The sequence below is a fragment of the Salvelinus sp. IW2-2015 genome, linkage group LG11 (genome assembly GCF_002910315.2).
Source record: "Salvelinus sp. IW2-2015 linkage group LG11, ASM291031v2, whole genome shotgun sequence".
NCBI classification, from domain to species: domain Eukaryota; kingdom Metazoa; phylum Chordata; class Actinopteri; order Salmoniformes; family Salmonidae; genus Salvelinus; species Salvelinus sp. IW2-2015.
Window position 1 is genome coordinate 7,782,615 of NC_036851.1, and position 18,876 is coordinate 7,801,490.

Consider the following 18,876-nt stretch of genomic DNA (forward strand, 5'->3'; position numbering starts at 1 on the left):
ACACACACACACACACACACACACACATACACATACACATACACATACACACACACGGGATACAATGGAACTGCAACAGCTGAAAGGCCAAATCGACCTGTGAGGTCACAACTAGTAATACGCCCCACAATAAAATACAGAAGACTTAACACTGGTATTCTAAACATGCCAGACCTACCTTCAGATACCCCATGTAGGATATCTGAAGGCACTATATTTGGGTCTGATCTGAGTTTTTTTATTTCCCAGACTCTAGTAAACTAGCCTGAGCATGTCAGTACGTGTCCTAAGAAGGACATGAAACCGCTATCATAAGGCTGCGGGCCCCACACTGTTGGATGAAATGGCTATTTCTCAATGGTTTCAGACCTGCACCAATTTGCCAGACTTAATCCCACTTCAATCTGGGTGTTAATCAATACTATCGATATTGCCTAAAACATCAGTGTGTAATTTAATATCTGGGGAGGTGAACCGAATGCTGAAATCACACATTGTGGCATAGTACATGTGGCGATGTGGCGTAATGTGCTGTCTGGTTGCCAGCATAAAGCAAAAAAAATCACTCACCAGAGTAGCTACATAAAATGAGCACGCAGTTATTCTCAGTGGCAGAGTCAAGCTCTATGAATTTGCTTAATCCCTGTCTCATGACACGTTGCTTTCAACAGCCTTTACTGGCTTCTCTCTAAAGGGGCATCACATTCAAACAACCACTGCCAGGGTATGGGGACARGATCTGCACCATGCTACACATGCCTGGGGGCTTACACACATAAAAACACTAAACATGGCTTCAGGGCTTCCTTCAAAGGTTAGAATGAAGGTAACATATTTCAGGAGGAGAAGGCATGGCAGGTTCCGTTGACAATGCATATGAAACGTGCGATGTCTCCCCTTGTAATGCTGTTCCGCATCAGTGGTACACGCATCCCGGGGATCAGACCACAATGGTTGTGCTGACTCTTCATTCTAATTACTATACGATACGTTACCAATGTTTGTATAGTATAGCAGTATATCTGAGAAGGGTAAACCAATTGCCATAGGACAACAAAGCCAAACACTTGATAAGATTGTTTGTTTTCTGAATTCTTTCTTTCCCTATTGGGTTTACCTATTGGTATTGTACTGCGTTTCCCACTCATACCTTGCATTGTCAACCTCTCAAGCAATGTAATTAGGTGGCTTGAGTGTGGATTCACTTGGAGACATACTTGTCTTCTTGGCTGGTGGGTGGCCTGGTTGATATAACAGTGTTAACCTTGTGTCTCTTCTCAGTACCAAGGGGACCAGGAGCAAACGGGGCTTGAGGAAATAATGTTGCAGATCAGAATTGAGACCATAGGAGTTCATTCCATTCATACCACCTTGCCCGATGGACATCCTYGTACTCCACAGACKAGGAAGACTTGTGTGACATATGGAATATTTTTCAGAAAAAAATATTTGGAATTAACTTGTGTGGATTGTTATTTTTAGGGAAAAATGTATCACAATAAACCAAAACAAATATGTTTGAATGTCTCTCTCCTCACGTGTGATGAGCAACAGCATAGATGACTAAGAAGGTAAGATGGGGGTATGCTTGTAATCAATAAGGACTGGGGAGTTTTTCATGATGAAAAAAAAATGCAATGGAGCTATGCACAGGCAAAATCCCAGAGGAAAACCTGGTTCAGTCTGCTTTCCACCTGACACTGGGAGATAAATTCACCTTTTAGCAGGACAATAACCTAAAACTCAAGGCTAAATCTACACTGGAGTTGCTTACCAAAAAGACAGTTTTTACAGTWTTTACTTAAATCTACCTGAAAGTCTAGTAGAAAGAGGAGGAAGGYAAGCGCTACTAAGGTACACTATAGTATATTTTGGTAGATAGAAGGTGCTCTTTGGTAAAAGGTGTAAATTGGTCATCAAAAAGAAAGGAGGACCAAGGCACTCTTCATATAATTAATTAAAATGCCTTTATTAGTATGGCATGTTCATTGCAAGTCTATTGCAAGACCTAAAAATGGTTGTGTAGTAATGATAAACAATACATTTGACAGAGCTTGAAGAATTTTGAAAAGAATAATGGGCAAATGTTGCACAATCCAAGTGTGGAAAGCTCTTAGAGACTTACCCAGAAAGACTCACAGCTGTAATCACTTCTACAAAGTATTGTCTAAAAACATGTTTTCACTTTGTCATTATGGGGTATTGTGTGTAGATGGGTGAGAAAAAAATCTATTTGATTAATTTTGAATTCAGGCTTTAACACCACAAAATGTGGAATAAGTCAAGGGGTATGAATACTTTTTGAAGGCACTGTATACATTCATACGCTACACACACATCACAACTGCTGCTACCAGACTCTTATTACAATGCTCAGTTTATAGACTGGCCCCCATCCTCCCCTTCCCCAATACACATGTAAATATTGGACTATAAATTGTGCCTTCCTGTATTATACTTATGCCAAAATGTTTACATTTACTTTATGTTTTATATTCTTATCTTTTAAATCAAATCAAATTGAATTGGTCACACATGGTTAGCAGATGTTAATGCGAGTGTAGCGAAATGCTTGTGCTTCTAGTTTCGACCGTGCAGTAATATCTAACAGGTAATATCTAACAGGTAACAATTTAACAACAACTACACACAAGTGTAAATGAATGAATAAGAATATGTACATATACATATATGGATGAGCGATGGCCGAACGGCATAGAAAAGATGCAGTAGATGGTATAGAGTACAGTATATACATATGAGATGAGTAATGTAGAGTATGTAAACATGATATAAAGTGGCATTGTTTAAAGTGACTAGTGATACATTTATTACATCCAATTTTTTATTATTAAGTGGCTAGAGATTTGAGTCAGTATGTTGGCAGCAGCCACTCAATGTTAGTGATGGCTGTTTAACAGTCTGATGGCCTTGAGATAGAAGCTGTTTTTCAGTCTATCGGTCACAGCTTTGATGCACCTGTACTGACCTCGCTTTCTGGATGATAGCGGGGTGAACAGGCAGTGACTCGGGTGGTTGTTGTCCTTGATAATCTTTTTGGCCTTCCTGTGACATCGGGTGGTGTAGGTGTCCTGGAGGGCAGGTAGTTCGCCCCCGGTGATGCGTTGTGCAGACCTCACTACCCTCTGGAGAGCCTTACGTTTGTGGGCAGAGCAGTTGCCYTACCAGGCGGTGATACAGCCCGACAGGATACTCTCGATTCTGCATCTGTAAAAGTTTTGGTGTTTTTGGTGACAAGCCAAATTTCTTCAGCCTCTTGAGGTTGAAGAGGCACTTTTGTGCCTTCTTCACCACGCTGTCTGTGTGGGTGGACCATTTCAGTTTGTCTGTGATGTGTACGCCGAGGAACTTAAAACTTTCCACACTCTCCACTACTGTCCCGTCGATATGGATAGAGGGGTGCTTCCTCTGCTGTTTCCTGAAGTCCACGATCATCTCCTTTGTTTTGTTGACGTTGAGTGTGAGCTTATTTTGCTGACACCACACTCCGAGGGCCCTCACCTCCTCCCTGTAGGCCACCTTGTCGTTGTTGGTATTAAAGCCTACCACTGTAGTGTCGTCTGCAAACTTGATGATTGAGTTGGAGGCGTGCATGGCCACACAGTCATGGGTGAACAGGGAGTACATGAGAGGGTTGAGAATGCACCCTTGTGGGGCCCCAGTGTTGAGGATCAGCGGGGTGGAGATGTTGTTTCCTACACTCACCACCTGGGGACGGCCCGTCAGAAAGTCCAGGACCCAGTTGCACAGGGCGGGGTCGAGACCCATGGTCTCGAGCTTAATGATGAGTTTGGAGGGTACTATGGTGTTAAATGCTGAGCTGTAATCGATGAACAGCATTCTTACATAGGTATTCCTCTTGTCCAGATGGATTAGAGCAGTGTGCAGTGTGATTGCGATTGCGTCGTCTGTGGACCTATTGGGGTGGTAAGCAAATTGGAATGGATCTAGGGTGTCATGTATGGGGGAGGTGATATGATCCTTGACTAGTCTCTTAAAGCACTTCATGATGACAGAAGTGAGTGCTACYGGTCGATYGTTGTTTAGCTCAGTTACTTTTAGCTTTCTTAGGAACAGGAACAATGGTGGCCCTCTTGAAACATGTGGGAACAGCAGACTGGGATAGGGATTGATTGAATATGTCCGTAAACACACCAGCCAGCTGGTATGCGCATGCTTGAGGACGCGGCTAGGGATGCCGTCTGGGCCAGCAGCCTTGCGAGGGTTAACACATTTAAATGTTTTACTCAAGTTGGCTGCGGTATAGGAGAGCCTGCAGGTTTTGGTAGCGGGTAGCGGGCCTTTGTCTCTATACTGACGCTTAGCTTGTTTGATTGCCTTGCGGAGGGAATAGCTACACTGTTTGTATTTGGTCATGTTTCTGGTTACCTTGCCCTGATTAAAWGCAYTGGTTCGCACTTTCAGTTTTGCGTGAATAATGCCATCAATCCACGGTTTCTGGTTGGGGAACGTTTTAATAGTTACCGTGGCTACAACATCACCGATGCACTTGCTAATTAACTCGCTCACCGAATCAGCGTATACATCAATGTTGTTGTCCGATGCTATCCAGAACATATCCCAGTCCACATGAGCGTTGAACAGATCTGAGCACGGATCATGTTTTAGTTTCTGTCTATAGGCTGGGAGCAACAAAATGGAGTCGTGGTCAGATTTGCCTAAATGTTTTAGAATGTTTTATTGTTGTAATGTTTTATTGTTGTTCCTTTGTCGAGAAGGAATCTGCAAGTAAGCATTTCATTGGACATTGTATACCATGCGTATCCCGTACATACGACTAAAACAACTAAGCCTACAAAATTACTAGTTAGACATTTTACGACTTCTGGTGTGTTCTTAATTCAACCTGGAGTGCCAGAATGCACACATAAATTCAGAGCGTTGTCAGATTGTCCATTTGTAAATTCAGACCTCTCGGAGCGCACACTGGATGCTRTGGCCGAGGAGTAGGGTTGGTTTGAGCGTACTGGCCTTACAATGTGAGTCAAGCATCGAAACTAATGTTGGATAGCTTGCTAGCTACTTCCAGACACAAATGAGACCACTCTGACCATTTTACTCGCCCTAGCAGAGCTGGTTAGGCAGTTTTCATGTTATCCAGKGAGTTCAATGTTTGTAAACTATGTAAATGTAAACAAACACATGYTTAAAACTATAGTTTCTATGTCATTGCATCCATAACTCGGTTTATGAATATAACAGTGGTTTATTTCTCCAGGCCCATCCCTCAGATTTMTACCAAAACAGAAGTGTGGTGACTGCTTTGTTATTGTTTCAGCTAAGGACTGTAGCTTAAAGGTAAGGGTTAGGCTTAGGTAAATGCATAGCAGTTAACTTTGGGTGAGCATACCGCCGTTTGCCACTATTCATTTTCTGCCAGTTAAATATACTGCCTAGTTCATAATTAGACAATGAAACACTGAAGGTGGAAGAATGATGTCACAGGGTGGTTCTTCACAAGATCCAGACAGTACATTACGCTCCTTCTGCCTCATGTCTTTGTGACTYTACCCATGACTCTGTACCCATGGCTGAGTTGGTGGGAACCTGAAGCATCTACTCTGTTAAGGATTAATGCCAATGGCATTAAAATACCAACCACACCTTCCTTGAAGGCCATAATTGACAACCTGGCTGCCAGTGCCAAGTCTTGCAAATGTCAATCATCCTGCATTTTTTGACACTGTGTTTTTGTACTTGTACACCATGTGAGAGAGTAGCGATCGTGTTCTTTTTACGCAAATAATATAGACTACCGTTCAAAGGTTTGCTGTCACTCAGAAATGTCCTTGTTTCTGAAAGAAAAGCAWTTWTTTTGTCCAATAAAATAACATCAAATTGATCAAAAATACWGTGCAGACATTGTTAATGTTGTAAATGACTATTGTAGCTGYAAACGGCWGATTTTTAATGGAATATCTACATAGGCYTACAGAGGCCCATTACCAGCAACCATCACTCCTGTGTTCCAATGGCACGTTGTGTTAGCTAATCCAAGTTGATCATTTTAAAAGGCTAATTGATCAGTAGAAAACCCTTTTGCAATTATGTTAGCACAGCTGAAAACTGTTGTTCTGATTAAAGAAGCAATAAAACTTKTTTAGACTAYTTGAGTATCTGCAGAATCAGTATTTGTGGGTTCGATTACAGGCTCAAAATGGCCAGAAACAAAGAACTTTCTCCTGAAACCCGTCAGTCTATTCTTGTTCTGAGAAATGAAGACTATTCCATGCGAGAAATTGCCAAGAAACTGAAGATTTCGTACAACGCTGTATCCTTCTCCCTTCACGGAACAGCGCAAACTGGCTCTAACCAGAATAGAAAGAGGAGTGGGAGGCCCCGGTGTACAACTGAGCAAGAGGACAACTACATTAGAGTGTCTAGTTTGAGAAACAGACACCTCACAAGTCCTCAACTGGCAGCTTCATTAAATAGAACCGGCAAAACATAAGTCTCAACGTCAACAGTGAAGAGGCGACTCCGGGATGCTGGCCTTCTAGGCAGAGTTCCTCTATCCAGTGTCTGTGTTCTTTTGCCCATCTTAATCTTCTCTTTTTATTGGCCAGTCTGAGATGTATTTTTCTTTGCAACTAGAAGGCCAGCATCCCAGAGTCGCCTCTTCACTGTTGTTCTTTCAAAAACAAGGACATTTCTAAGTGACCCCAAACTTTTGAACAGTAGTGTATCTCACGCTAAAAGGTCAAACATTACCCACCGCAATTCCATATACATTCCCTATAGTTTATTTCAACAAAACGTGTCCACAAATCTATAAATTCAAGGGAACCACACAATTGTTTGTTGTTACTATACAAATACCGGTCTCGCTTTAAATTATGTGCAGTTTATATAAGGCTTCATAAAGCCTTCATAAACATTACATAAATGTGTCACAAATCATCTATAACGGTATGTCCGGCTCTATAAAGGGTTCATAAATGTGGCATATCCGTGTGACATTACCAACATGCTGTACCTCCAGCAGGCAGAGAGGCATTCTACACTATTCACAGCCCTGTGAAATGTTCAATGTAACTGCATTGCTGGACTTTTTTAAACTTAATGTATTTGTATTGTTTAAAAAAGAAAAAAAAAGAAAAGTAATCTATGGTTTTAACATGTCTTTAACGTTTATTTGTTTTAGCTGTTAGTGATAAATCCATAAGTGTTAATGCACTTGTGTTTGCATCAGTACGCCTTTATGTATGTGTTATGAATGGCCAAAGGTGTCTGACTTTAAATTAAGTACAGCATTATGCGATATAGAGTCCTAATCAAATGCAATTTTARTTGTCACATACAGGTGTTTAGCAGATGTTATTGCGGATGTAGCAAAATGCTTGCCATGGATGTGTTTGAATGACAAAAGGTGTCTCAATTCCAACAAAGTATAACAGGACACTACATAAAGTGCCAATAAATAGGTGACTAACATTCTGCTGATTTATGAAGGTTCTCTCATGATCCACAGGGTAGGGTTTTAGAGGTATTTAAATGGTTTAATGGACCTGCAAAGTGTGTGTTTGTGTGTGTGTGCATGCATCAGAGCCAAGATGATTTGGATTAATCCAACCTGAGACTATCGCACCGGGTATTCCTCTTGTGTTCCCGTGCTGTAGACCAGGGCTTGATTACAACCTGTTACAATGGTGCCAACATGTTGTGGCTGATCTTTCAGTGAGGGAGTGGGTGAATGTGTCAAAGGCCTGACTGGGCCCAGCACCGCACGGTATGGCTCGTTATATTGTTGAGTGTGTGTTTGTTTACTGAGGAACATGTAGGAAGCTAGAAGAAAGCCACTTTCAATGTCCMTATGTTGGGGGCTTTCATCAAGGTAAGTGGTTCTTGGTGTAACGTCATCCCCAGGTTATTGCACACAGCACATATAAGCCTGGGATATCAACCATTCAAAGTTGGCCTTAGTGGGAGTGACCATAGAATTCTATGGAAGTGACCTTACCGAGTACAGTATTTGTCATCCTTTGCTAGCAAAAACATTCTCCCTCATCGTCACTCGTCAACACAGCCACAAAGTCATAGTTATGGCTAAACCCTGCCCATTTAATCCATTTAAACAATTTATCTTCTTAACATGTTATTTTAAACCTAACCCTAACTAAAGGCCAACTTCAATGCGTTGGTCCACCATATCTTCCACGCATCTGGGCGGAGGTTTCTGTGAATGAGACGACTGTAGGTGTAATGCGACTGACATGACTTCCCTTTAGAGTGTGTGCCCTCCTTCAGCACAACATGTCATCCTTTKTAAAGCACATTTACATTATATTTAACATAGTGACATTCTACATTTGACATGTATACACCCTTCATAAAACATGACATARGGTTATAGATYCTTTGTAACATGTTTATGTAGTGCTTATGGAGGTATTATGAAGGCTTTATGAAGCCTTTATAAGCAGAACATAATTTAAAGCGGGTTAACCCTAACCTAAATACCACTTCCTAATTCCAGAACCGTAAATCAGTTAAGTAACGTGAATAGTTGGTGAAAGACAAACTGGTAATCTGCCCACAAAACAGTTTGCACCCTATGCCCAGACCAACCACAGCAGACCAGACGAGACAGGCAGCTTGAGTGAAACAAAACAAAGTGAGGGCATGATTGTAGACCAGGGACAGTATGTGTCTGCTCCTGCTGCATCACCAGCTGTTATTCAAGTGGAGCAGAACCGTCCTTGTTTGACCGAGTGGGTATCGGGAGTCGTCTGTGTCTCGACTCGAGCCTTTGAGACTACGGCCGGGATTCAATCCAACGCGTGTTGTAGAGCGCTTGACGTTTATTGCTATTTTTCAATTTTGAGCCGGCATCTGCAGAGTTTACCGTGGACACGATCTCTGTGAATGTCAGGAACATTGCATTTAAAAAGGCACATTGTCCACAGCGCTTTCACCCGACACCTTGTATTGAACTGCGGCCTATGTTAACACAATGAGTTTAAGCCAAAGCATTAGCTTGGGAAGGTAAGACAAGTCTTCAGATCCCTGCCAAGTTCTCATCACAACATGTGTTGATTGCTCACCACACTACCTCATAAAATAATCAGTCATAAAATAATTTTCACCTGGTGTCAGCTCCGTTGCCCCCTAATGTACTTTCCATTTCTGGAATTTCTATTCTCATGTTTCAAACACATTTGTCTTCAGGCTTCACATAGTTGCATTCCCCAATTGCTGATCTACTACCTCTGCCAATGGTTGTTATGGTTCTGTTAAGTACAGCATGTACTCACACGAGTACTGGTATGTATCATCTAACGTGAACTTGGGGGGAAAAAACACTAAGCTAACAAGCATAAAGAGTTCTCATGAACACATGTTTTGAAAATATACTTTATCCATTATCCAATGAGTACAGAACAGCAAATATCTTTGGTGATACATTACACTTACAGTACCTCATCTGAATTTAAATACACAGCAGTAAACAGGTTTCSCTCCAACCTTTTWATGAGAGTAAAGTACATGTTGGATAAAAAATGTCATGACATGCCTGATGGAAACAGATTTGTTTTTGGTAAACTTTCCAAAAGTTGACAAGGTGGGATCTTTTTGTGTCTGTAAAWRCAATTATYCGAGAAATGTCGGTGGAAACGCGTTTATGCGCAAATGTTGATATAATAACCATCGTATCGAAGTAAACTTGGAGTCACGCGATGACATGTTGTGTGGTCCTTCCATTACGACTCATCGAGAAAGCACACCGTTTATTAAGCTACAGATTAAATAAATTGAACTTCACAGGGTGGTGAAAGTGCAAGTTAATAAGCTTGATGCTCCTTTCCAATAATTATCGAGGGTCTTACTCTGGTGACATGATCATCGATGCTTGGCTGCAGTTTGACAAATAAAAATTATTTTGCTCTTTTGCCCATAATAATCATGTAGCCTATACGTGGCTATAGCGCACGTGCCAATACCAGAGTAGACACACTCCTTATATAACAAAAATTGTGAGAAAACTGTGAGAAAAAAAATTGTGAGAAAACCATATGTAGATTTCAAAATGCAATGAAAAAACATTTAATTTGTATTTTTATTAGGTACATGGGATTTTAAAGCAAAAAATATTTGTATGTGCACTACGTCATCACGCACAGCCTTTTATCTGCAACAAGTCAATTTGATGGAAACACATTTCTGGTTGGAAAATGTGCATATTGTTTTCATGCAGATTTTTGAATATTTGCATGAAAATCTGACGCCAATTAGATGGTAACCTAGCTAGTGACTAAAATGTCACGTGACAAAATAAAATCTAAACCATGCAGTAATGGACAAAAACATCAATGTAGCAAACATGCTTAAAGTATGAATGTACCATATGGAGGAGCACAGTAGCTACACAAGGTTAAACGTCGGTGACATCACAATATGTCCATTTTGTGATGTGTACGTTTTTCTATATATATATATATATATATATATATATATATTAGATTCTGTGGAACCCAGAGTGGCATGCTGGATCAATTAGTTAGCCAGCTAACCTTGGAATCAATTTGACCATGCCCATTTCAAACTTGTCTATATATATAAACATATATATATATATTTAGGCAAGTTAGTTGGCTAACTCCTTGATCCTGCTTTGTAGTATACCCTCAGGACTACCTGACAAACAGTGGCAATTGTTACTGAGTGGACTATCCTGGCTAGATAAATACACAATGAACCATAATTGACATGCAAGCGAAGGGGCCCTATTCAAGCAATCCCAGTAACCAGACATTATCAATACAAAAGCATCATGTTTACAGTGGAAAAACAGGAAAAAAAGGATTTCTAGTAAACACAAAAGAGCCTAGAAAATAACAGAAATATAAGTGCAAGATCATCACCTTTGTACTGACGTAAGACGAAAGACACAACTAAACATAATGGCTAAGCATTCTGATTAGCTATAAATTGTTTTAAAAATCTAACGTAAAAATGTTGTAATCAGATTAACTGGACCCAATCTGATATGTACCGTAGTAGGTTTATTAGGCCCACAAGTTCATTAGTACATCCGGAGGTTGTGCCAAGAGATCCATGCCAGTTGTCTTGTTACTCAATGACCTGCACAGACCGGTGAGCCGCGCTGGTGATGTCATTCACAAAGGAACCCTTATTCATCCCTTGCTGTAGGACACATGATTAAAATAGACATTAGATTCCCCCCTTGATACTGACCCCCCCCCCCCCTTGACAAAATAATACGTTATGGCATAGTTACAGTTACTAGCTCACGCCAGGTTTCTCACCAAGTGTTGCCCAAGTGAAGCTGAAATGTCAAGCAACTGATGGAACAGATCAAGACCCAACTATAGTCATTAGAAGTTAAAGAGGACTAGACAAGGGATAAGATGTCCTAGGTCTGCAGAGCCTAGTCGAACCTGTTCCTCTAGATTCCTCGGCTGTGCCATTTCAGCACCCCTATGGATCATGTGCATCTAATCTTTTGCAGGTGTACAGAATACCACCAAACAGAACATAATCTCCCCATCCGTCCTCCACTGTTTTGGATAATTACCTGACTGGGGGGGGGGGCGTGGATTAGGTTCACAGAACTGAGGAAATAACCTCGACACACCCTCGACACACCCCACCCAGTCGAGTACAGACAGATACTGTGGATCTCTACTGTGTTTTCACAACATAAAAAAGGTGCCAGCAGAAATAATAGCAACTACCTTCAGGGAAGGGGTGATGAGTCATCACACCGATTACCGTATTTGACCTGACTGAGCCTGCCTATTCAGATTGTCCTTTCTATTGCCTCCATTGTAAAACCCACCCAATCACATGTTGTCTTCGCTTTCATTTGGTATTGAGGCGTAAACTGGTAGGTAAAACGCATGTCTGACAAAAGAGGTCAATATCTGCAACAGGGATATCACATTGCATCGTACAAAAACAGAATTTGTTTGAAATATCAGCCCAAAATTGMTACCTTTTTTAGGAAACTCTGTACGTCCTTCTCTGACCAGAGGCTGTAGAGGAGCACACCTGCAGCTTTGCTGGCCTTTGGGAAATCCCTATCAAGAGAAAGAACAATCCATATAAGACTGGGGTATTCTTTCTATTATCCTCAAACTCAAGGCTCTGTTATCTGGGTTCTTTAGAATGTCCCCAAAGTGGCTGCCCACAACTGTTAGAATTTTTCCATTTTTCTTTATATAGTATTGTATATTGCAAACTGCTCTAATGTATTGTCCAATAGTTACAGTGAACCACGGAAATGTCTTCTGCCCCAGGCAGCACACACACAGTTGAGACGAGCACAGGGTCAAGCTGCAGTGCAGTGCCCCTGGAWGGAGAGCATGTTGTAGGGTTAAGGGCCTTGCTCAAGGGCCCAAAGGTAGGGGAATGGGAGGGGATTATTATTTCATTTTTGTTGACAATTTTAAACACAATACAACCACACATGTGGATACAGTACAATGCCATTCAAATCATTGAGGATGACACAAAAAKGTTCAAAACACGTATTTCCATTGTGGTCCTGTTGAAAATACATGAAAAAATAAAAATACACAAGATTATAACACAAAAACAAAATACATTTCAAATACATCTCATCAGTAGGGAGGAAACAGTAAAAGGAATAAGATAGATGACCAAGTATGTGCAGTTTTAAAGCGTTTTTCCCATAAAACATTTCTTAAGGTTTACCTTAAATCTCCCTAGCGTAGGGATGGATTTTAAATGGATTGGTACACCATTCCATTCCTGTGCACCTGACCAGTGTTAAGGAAATAGCTTTTTTCAGCTATGCTTCTATAGCGCACCGGTCTGATATTGGCAAAAAAAATAAAATAAATGGCTATGAGTCTAAAATGAAATGAAAATAACCAGACAGGTAACTGGTGGCAAGGCCATGTATAACTTTAAAAAACATTCACAGTTTGATCTGCACCACCCGGAGATCAACTGTAAAACAGTTCAGTTCCCTGAAAATATTAGGACCAATGTGCGTCCTAGGGCTGAGCATGAGTATAATTCTCATCAGTTTATTTTGGGCTGTTTGAAGTTTGTCTTTCAGATTTGTTGTTATGCCACTGAACCATGCGATACAAGCATAGTCATAGTGGCACTGGAACAGAGATGCTGCCAGGGTCCTCATAGTCTCTGTATCCTTGAGGATGTGAACCCAGCAGCCCTCCATCCATTTGCCAGACTAACTACGGCCAAATGTTTAAAAAAATTGCAATACAAAATATTGGCCAGGCCTTACCTGTTCTTGCTCAGGTCGTTAACTGAGTTGACCAGCTTGTTGGTCAGCAGGGGTTTCCCCAGCTCAGGCTCCTTCATTAGCAGACTGTGGCTGGTTTGGCACGCCATGGCCAGGGTGTCATCAAACTCTTTCTCTTTCTTGGTCCATGAGCTGAGGATGCCAACTAGCTCCGGTAGGGTCTGTCGGGCTTCAGACAAGACACATCCTATTAGGTCATTCACCTCCAGCAAACGCACGCGATGAAGTGTTGCTAATTCAACCACAAAATGTTAAAAGCTAAAACCACCAAAGGTCAGGTGTAAATGAAATGTTTAATCCTCTCTGAAGGGAAGGGGAAAGTGAAGGGAAAGGGTATACCTAGTCAGTTGCACAACTGAATGTATCCAACCCAAGCACCCAACCGCTTAGAATCAGAGAGGTGGGGGAGGGCAGCCTTAAAATACCAGGAGAAAATTTGCTTAGCTAAACTGGCCCAGCGAGATGTTTGCTCTCAATGCAAACTACACAGTCGTTGAAACAAGGTTTCCTCTGACCAAACATTTTCGGTTCCATCTGTTCTACAAAGAACAGGGCTATGATTGGTGTCCATGCTCACCCATGGTGCTCTGAAGGCGTTGGTTCTTGGCCAGGTTCCCTACCAGAGACACAGCAGTTTTCTGGAGGCTGGGGTTGGAGGATTGCAGCAGGGGAGAGATGTGAGGCAGGCCGTTCAGCTTCTGCACGATGCTCTGGCTCATCACACTAGACACCTGTGGACACAGAGATGAAGACATTATAAAAGGGTCTATGAAGGGTTTATAAAGAATATTAAGTGAGACCATGATGTGAATGTTGTTTTTTATACACACATTTGGTGCATGTTTTTCTCTATACATTTGTTGCATTTAAAATACTTTTTGTGTGAATAAATAATGAAATAATCAAAATGATGAGTATCAATTTGTAAGTCGCTCTGGATAAGAGCGTCTGCTAAATGACTTAAATGTAAATGTAAATGAGTGTTGTTCATACAATGCCTTGGTTAGCAATGAGGTTCTGCAGGGCTCCAGAGCAGGCCTCCAGGGTCTCTTCTCTCTGGCTGGACCCCAGCAGAGACAGGTAACTCTGCATGGTCTTGGAGTGGAAGAGCCAGCCTGCTCCTTTCGGGTTCTGCTCCTCCATCACAGGGTAGTCAAAGTGACTCTACAAGAGTAAAAAGAGGAGGACCAAGTTATTATCAATCATCAGATTTTTTTTAGGTGATGGAAAATATACGACGGAAGTTGATGTACATGTAATTGCCGTGTGTAATGATAAAAAGTGTATAGTTCATTCAATACGATATGTTGCTATTGTGTATCCGTCTCTCTCCGCTCTCCCTGGATTTTATTTGACCTATATGCCTGTCTCACCTCCTGCTCCTGGACCTTGCTGCTCTGTGGGCTGAAGCACCCAATGGGGCCGGTCTCACTGGGGGTGTTGGCCCTGCTGGGTGTCCTGGCCAGGGCAGTGATCCTGCTGAAGAGGGCAGGGGCTTCACTCTCCAGCTGGAAGCTCAGGTTGTGCAAGACACACACACAATTTTCCACAGACTGACACAGACAGAGGCAAAAGTATTAAAGGGTTGGTTAGCTTAGCATGTACTGTATCTCTATTGTAGCACACACATGTTCATAGTATGATCCATCCAACTCCAAGTTAGAAAGTAGGTAGCAACAAACATGTAACCATTAGAGAAAATGTATTCCATGAAACGTTCACATGTAGTTCGAGCTAGACTTTCTATTATTGCGGAATAATTATATTCCATGAATTCAACATTACTTGTTTAAACTTTATTTTAAGTAATTCAATGTTGCATGCTCACCTTGTCATCTGGCCTCTCTGCAGCCACACAGCGCTGGACGTAACTGACCAGAGAGTCGACGAGGCCTCGACAGTTACGCATGGCCTGCCTGTTGCCTTGAGTCGCACAGCTCAGGTTTCTGTTGGGGCAGTCGGGGCAGTCGGGGAAAATGAAGTTAAACTGGTCTTGTCATACATCAGGTAAAGGCAGGTCAGGCCAGCATTGTATAGTCTGACAGTGGATAACAATACAGACTAGAACAGAACAGTACTTTCATCCATGAGTGACAGTAAGAATTTGTATTATGCTATTTACCCAATCCTCTGAGACTGGCACAGACACAACTTAAGAGGCTAGGAGTAGTATCGAGAGTAATCTACAGGTTCAGCCAGTGCAGTGCCACTGGATCAAATTTAATTAAGCGCTTCGCTCAATGCCAAAACAAGCGTAGATGGTACCTGGGATCTGTCATCATGAGCCCCTCCCATTGCCAGTTCATAAGTCTGTCTCTCTAACTTCCTGGCTAACTGCCTGTATCCATCTGCGCAATGTACACTCCTGGTCTACAGCATTGATTGATGTGTCTCACCGTAGACATGCCGTAGCATGGTAGAAGACCTCTGGGTCCTGGTTGCTGTTTGTCTCATCTCCAGTGTATGGTACTACCACAGTCTCAGTCAGGACAGGCAGAGCACTACGCACCAGCTCTGGCTTCAGACTGTCTGCAGATGACAGGTTCCAAAGGAGACCTGAAGAGAAAGGACAAAGTTGCAGTAGTTCAGTGGTAGTAGAAGCAGCAGTTGTTGTTCAAATAGCTGGTACCTGCTACTCTTGTGGCATTATTACCATCGATCTTAGCAAGCTCAACACAAACAATACATTCAACACAAGCAATACTAGATAGCCAACACAGTGTACATTGATCAAACTGTCATGACACGGGCACGGCGTGTACTTCCCAAAGCATAACCAGGAAGAGAACAAAAGCCTGCGCACCCTTCGAGTCCCCACGACCAGGGTTGACACGAAATATGAGGTGTTTAATTTTCACTTAACTACAGTACAGCTCTGTCATTGTCACTCATGTTYCCGCTACCGTCTCTTATAACCGAAAATAACTTCTAGACATCAGGACTGCSATTACTCACCACGAGTTAGCAGAATCCTTTTTTTCCTTTCACGTGTCTGACGAGCGCGACGCGAACGATATACTGCTTTCTRGGGAACAGGCCCAGATATCCGTGATTTGCGTGAAGAGGAGGTGTAGAAAAAGGGGCCGAAAGGGAGGGCTGCCTTCTGAGAATTCGTAGGTGATCGAATAAACCCCCACTTTCTTCCATTCTGCTAGCAAACTTGCAATCTTTGGAGAATAAAATCAATGACCTACGCGGAAGATTAAACTAGCAATGGGYCATTAAAAACGGTAATATCTTATGCTTCACGGAGTTGTGGCTGAACGACGACACAATCAACATACAGRTGGCTYGTTATACYCTGTWCTGGCAGGATAGAACAGCGGCGTCTGGTAAAACAAGGGGCGGCAGACTATGTATTTTTGTAAATAACAGCTGGTGCACGATATCTAAGGAAGTCTCGAGCTATTGCTCGCKTGAGGTAGAGTATCTCATGATAAGCTGTAGACCACACTATCTACCTAGAGAGTTTMCATCTGTATTTTTCATAGCTGTTTACATACCACCACAGTCAGAGGCTGGCACTAAGACAGCATTGAATGAGTTGTATTCTGCCATAAGCAAACAAGAAAACGCTCACCCAGAGGCGGCGCTCCTAATAGCCGGGGACTTTAATGCAGGGAAACTTAAATCCATTTTACCAAATTTCTATCAGCATGTTAAATGTCCAACCAGAGGAAAATAAATTCTGGACCACCTCTACTCCACACARGGAGACGCATACAAAGCTCTCGCTCGCCCTCCATTTGGCAAATCTGACCATAATTCTATCCTCCTTACAAGCAAAAATTAAAGCAGGAAGCACCAGTGACTAGATCAATAAAAAAGTGGTCAGATGAAGCAGATGCTCAGCTCCAGTACTGTTTTGCTAGCAAAGACTGGAATATGTTCCCGGGATTCCTCCGATGGCATTGAGGACTACACCGCATCAGTCATTGGCTTCATCAATAAGTGCATCGATGATGTTGTCTCCACAGTGACCGTACGTACATACCCAAACCAGAAGCRATGGATTACTGGCAGCATCCGCATTGAGCTAAAGGTTAGAGCTGCCGCTTTCAAGGAGCGGGACTCTAACATGGAAGCTTATAAGAAATCCCTCTATTCCCTCCGATATATATGAATCAAATCAAATTGTATTAGTCACATGCGCCGAATACAACAGGTGTAGACCTTACAGTGAAATGCTWACTTACGAGCCCCAAACCAACAATGCAGTTTCTATTCCCTCCGACGAACGATCCAACCTTCAAAGCATCAATACAGGACTAAGATCGAATTGTACTACACCGGCTCTGACATTCGTTGGATGTAGCAGGGCTTGCAAACATTACAGACTACACAGGGAAGCACAGCTGCGAGCTGCCCAGTGACACGAGCATACCAGACGAGCTAAACWACTTATATGCTCGCTTCAAGGCAAATAACACTGAAACATGCATGGGAGCACCATCTGTTCCAGAAGACTGTGTGTTCACGCTCTCCACAGCCGATGTGATTAAGACCTTTAAACATGTCAACATTCACAAGGCCGCAGGGCCAGACGGATTACCAGGACGTGTACTGCGATCATGCGCTGACCAACTGGCAAGTGTCTTCACTGACATTTTCAACCTCGCCCTGTCCGAGTCTGTAATACCAACATGTTTTAAGCAGACCACCATAGTGCCTGTGCCCAAGAACACTACYGTAACCTGCCTAAATGACTCCCGACCCGTAACACTCACGTCTGTAGCCACGAAGTGCTTTGAAAGGCTGGTCATGGCTCACATKAACATCATTATCCCAAAAACCCTTGACCCATTCTAATTTGCATACCGCCCCAACAGATCCACAGATGATTCAATCTCTATTGCACTCCACTCTGCCCTTTCCCACCTGGACAAAAGGAACACCTACGTGAGAATGCTATTCATTGACTACAGCTCAGCGTTCAACACCATAGCACCCTCAAAGCTCATCAAGAAGRGAAGGACCCTGGGACTAAACACCTCCCTCTGCAACTGGATCCTGGACATCGTGACGGGCCAGGTGGTAAGGGTAGGTAACAACACATCCGCCACGCTGATCCTCAACACAGGTACCCCTCAGGGGTGCGTGCTCAGTCCCCTCCTGTACTCCCTGTTCACTCATGACTGCAAGGCCAGGCACGACTCCAACACCATCATTACATTTGCCGATGACACAACAGTGGTAGGCCTGATCACCGACAACGACGAGACAGGGAGGAGACCTGGCCTTCCTCTGACACCGCCTGATATAGAGGTCCTGGATGGCAGGAAGCTTGGCCCCAGTGATGTACTGGGCCGTTTGCACRACCCTCTGTCTGCCTTGCGGTCAGAGGCTGAGCAGTTGCCATACCAGGCAGTGGTGCAACCAGTCTGGATGCTCTCGATGGTGCAGCTGTAGAACATTTTGAGGATCTGAAGACCCATGCCAAATCTTTTCAGTCTCCTGAGGGGGAAATAGGTTTTGTTGTGGCCTCTTCACGACTGCCTTGGTGTGCTTGGACCATGTTAGTTTGTTGGTGATGTGGACACCAAGGAACTTGAAGCTCTCAACCTGCTCCACTGCAG

The 18,876-nt window shown here is 42.7% G+C and overlaps 2 protein-coding genes across 4 annotated transcripts in view; one reads left to right on the forward strand and one right to left on the reverse strand.

Annotated features, from left to right (window-relative positions):
• tnnt2b (troponin T type 2b (cardiac)) overlaps nucleotides 1-1,517 on the forward strand; it is an 8,608-nt gene extending 7,091 nt beyond the window's left edge. For all 3 annotated transcript variants that reach the window (XM_023995949.2, XM_023995948.2, XM_070445521.1), the window contains exon 11: nucleotides 1,282-1,517. In XM_023995949.2, coding sequence (XP_023851717.2) covers nucleotides 1,282-1,321 — 40 coding nt within the window. In that variant the 3' untranslated portion in view covers nucleotides 1,322-1,517. The remainder of the gene's footprint in view (nucleotides 1-1,281) is intronic.
• Nucleotides 1,518-10,523: 9,006 nt separating this feature from the next.
• LOC111970554 (plakophilin-1-like) lies at nucleotides 10,524-15,914 on the reverse strand (the record flags this gene model as incomplete). The annotated part of the gene is made up of 8 exons (XM_023997373.2): nucleotides 10,524-11,187; nucleotides 11,999-12,083; nucleotides 13,283-13,469; nucleotides 13,878-14,031; nucleotides 14,294-14,464; nucleotides 14,674-14,853; nucleotides 15,129-15,246; nucleotides 15,697-15,914. Coding segments are annotated over 8 exons (1,188 nt in total), but the record flags the coding sequence as incomplete, so codon positions are not given.
• Between the last annotated feature and the right edge of the window lie 2,962 nt (nucleotides 15,915-18,876).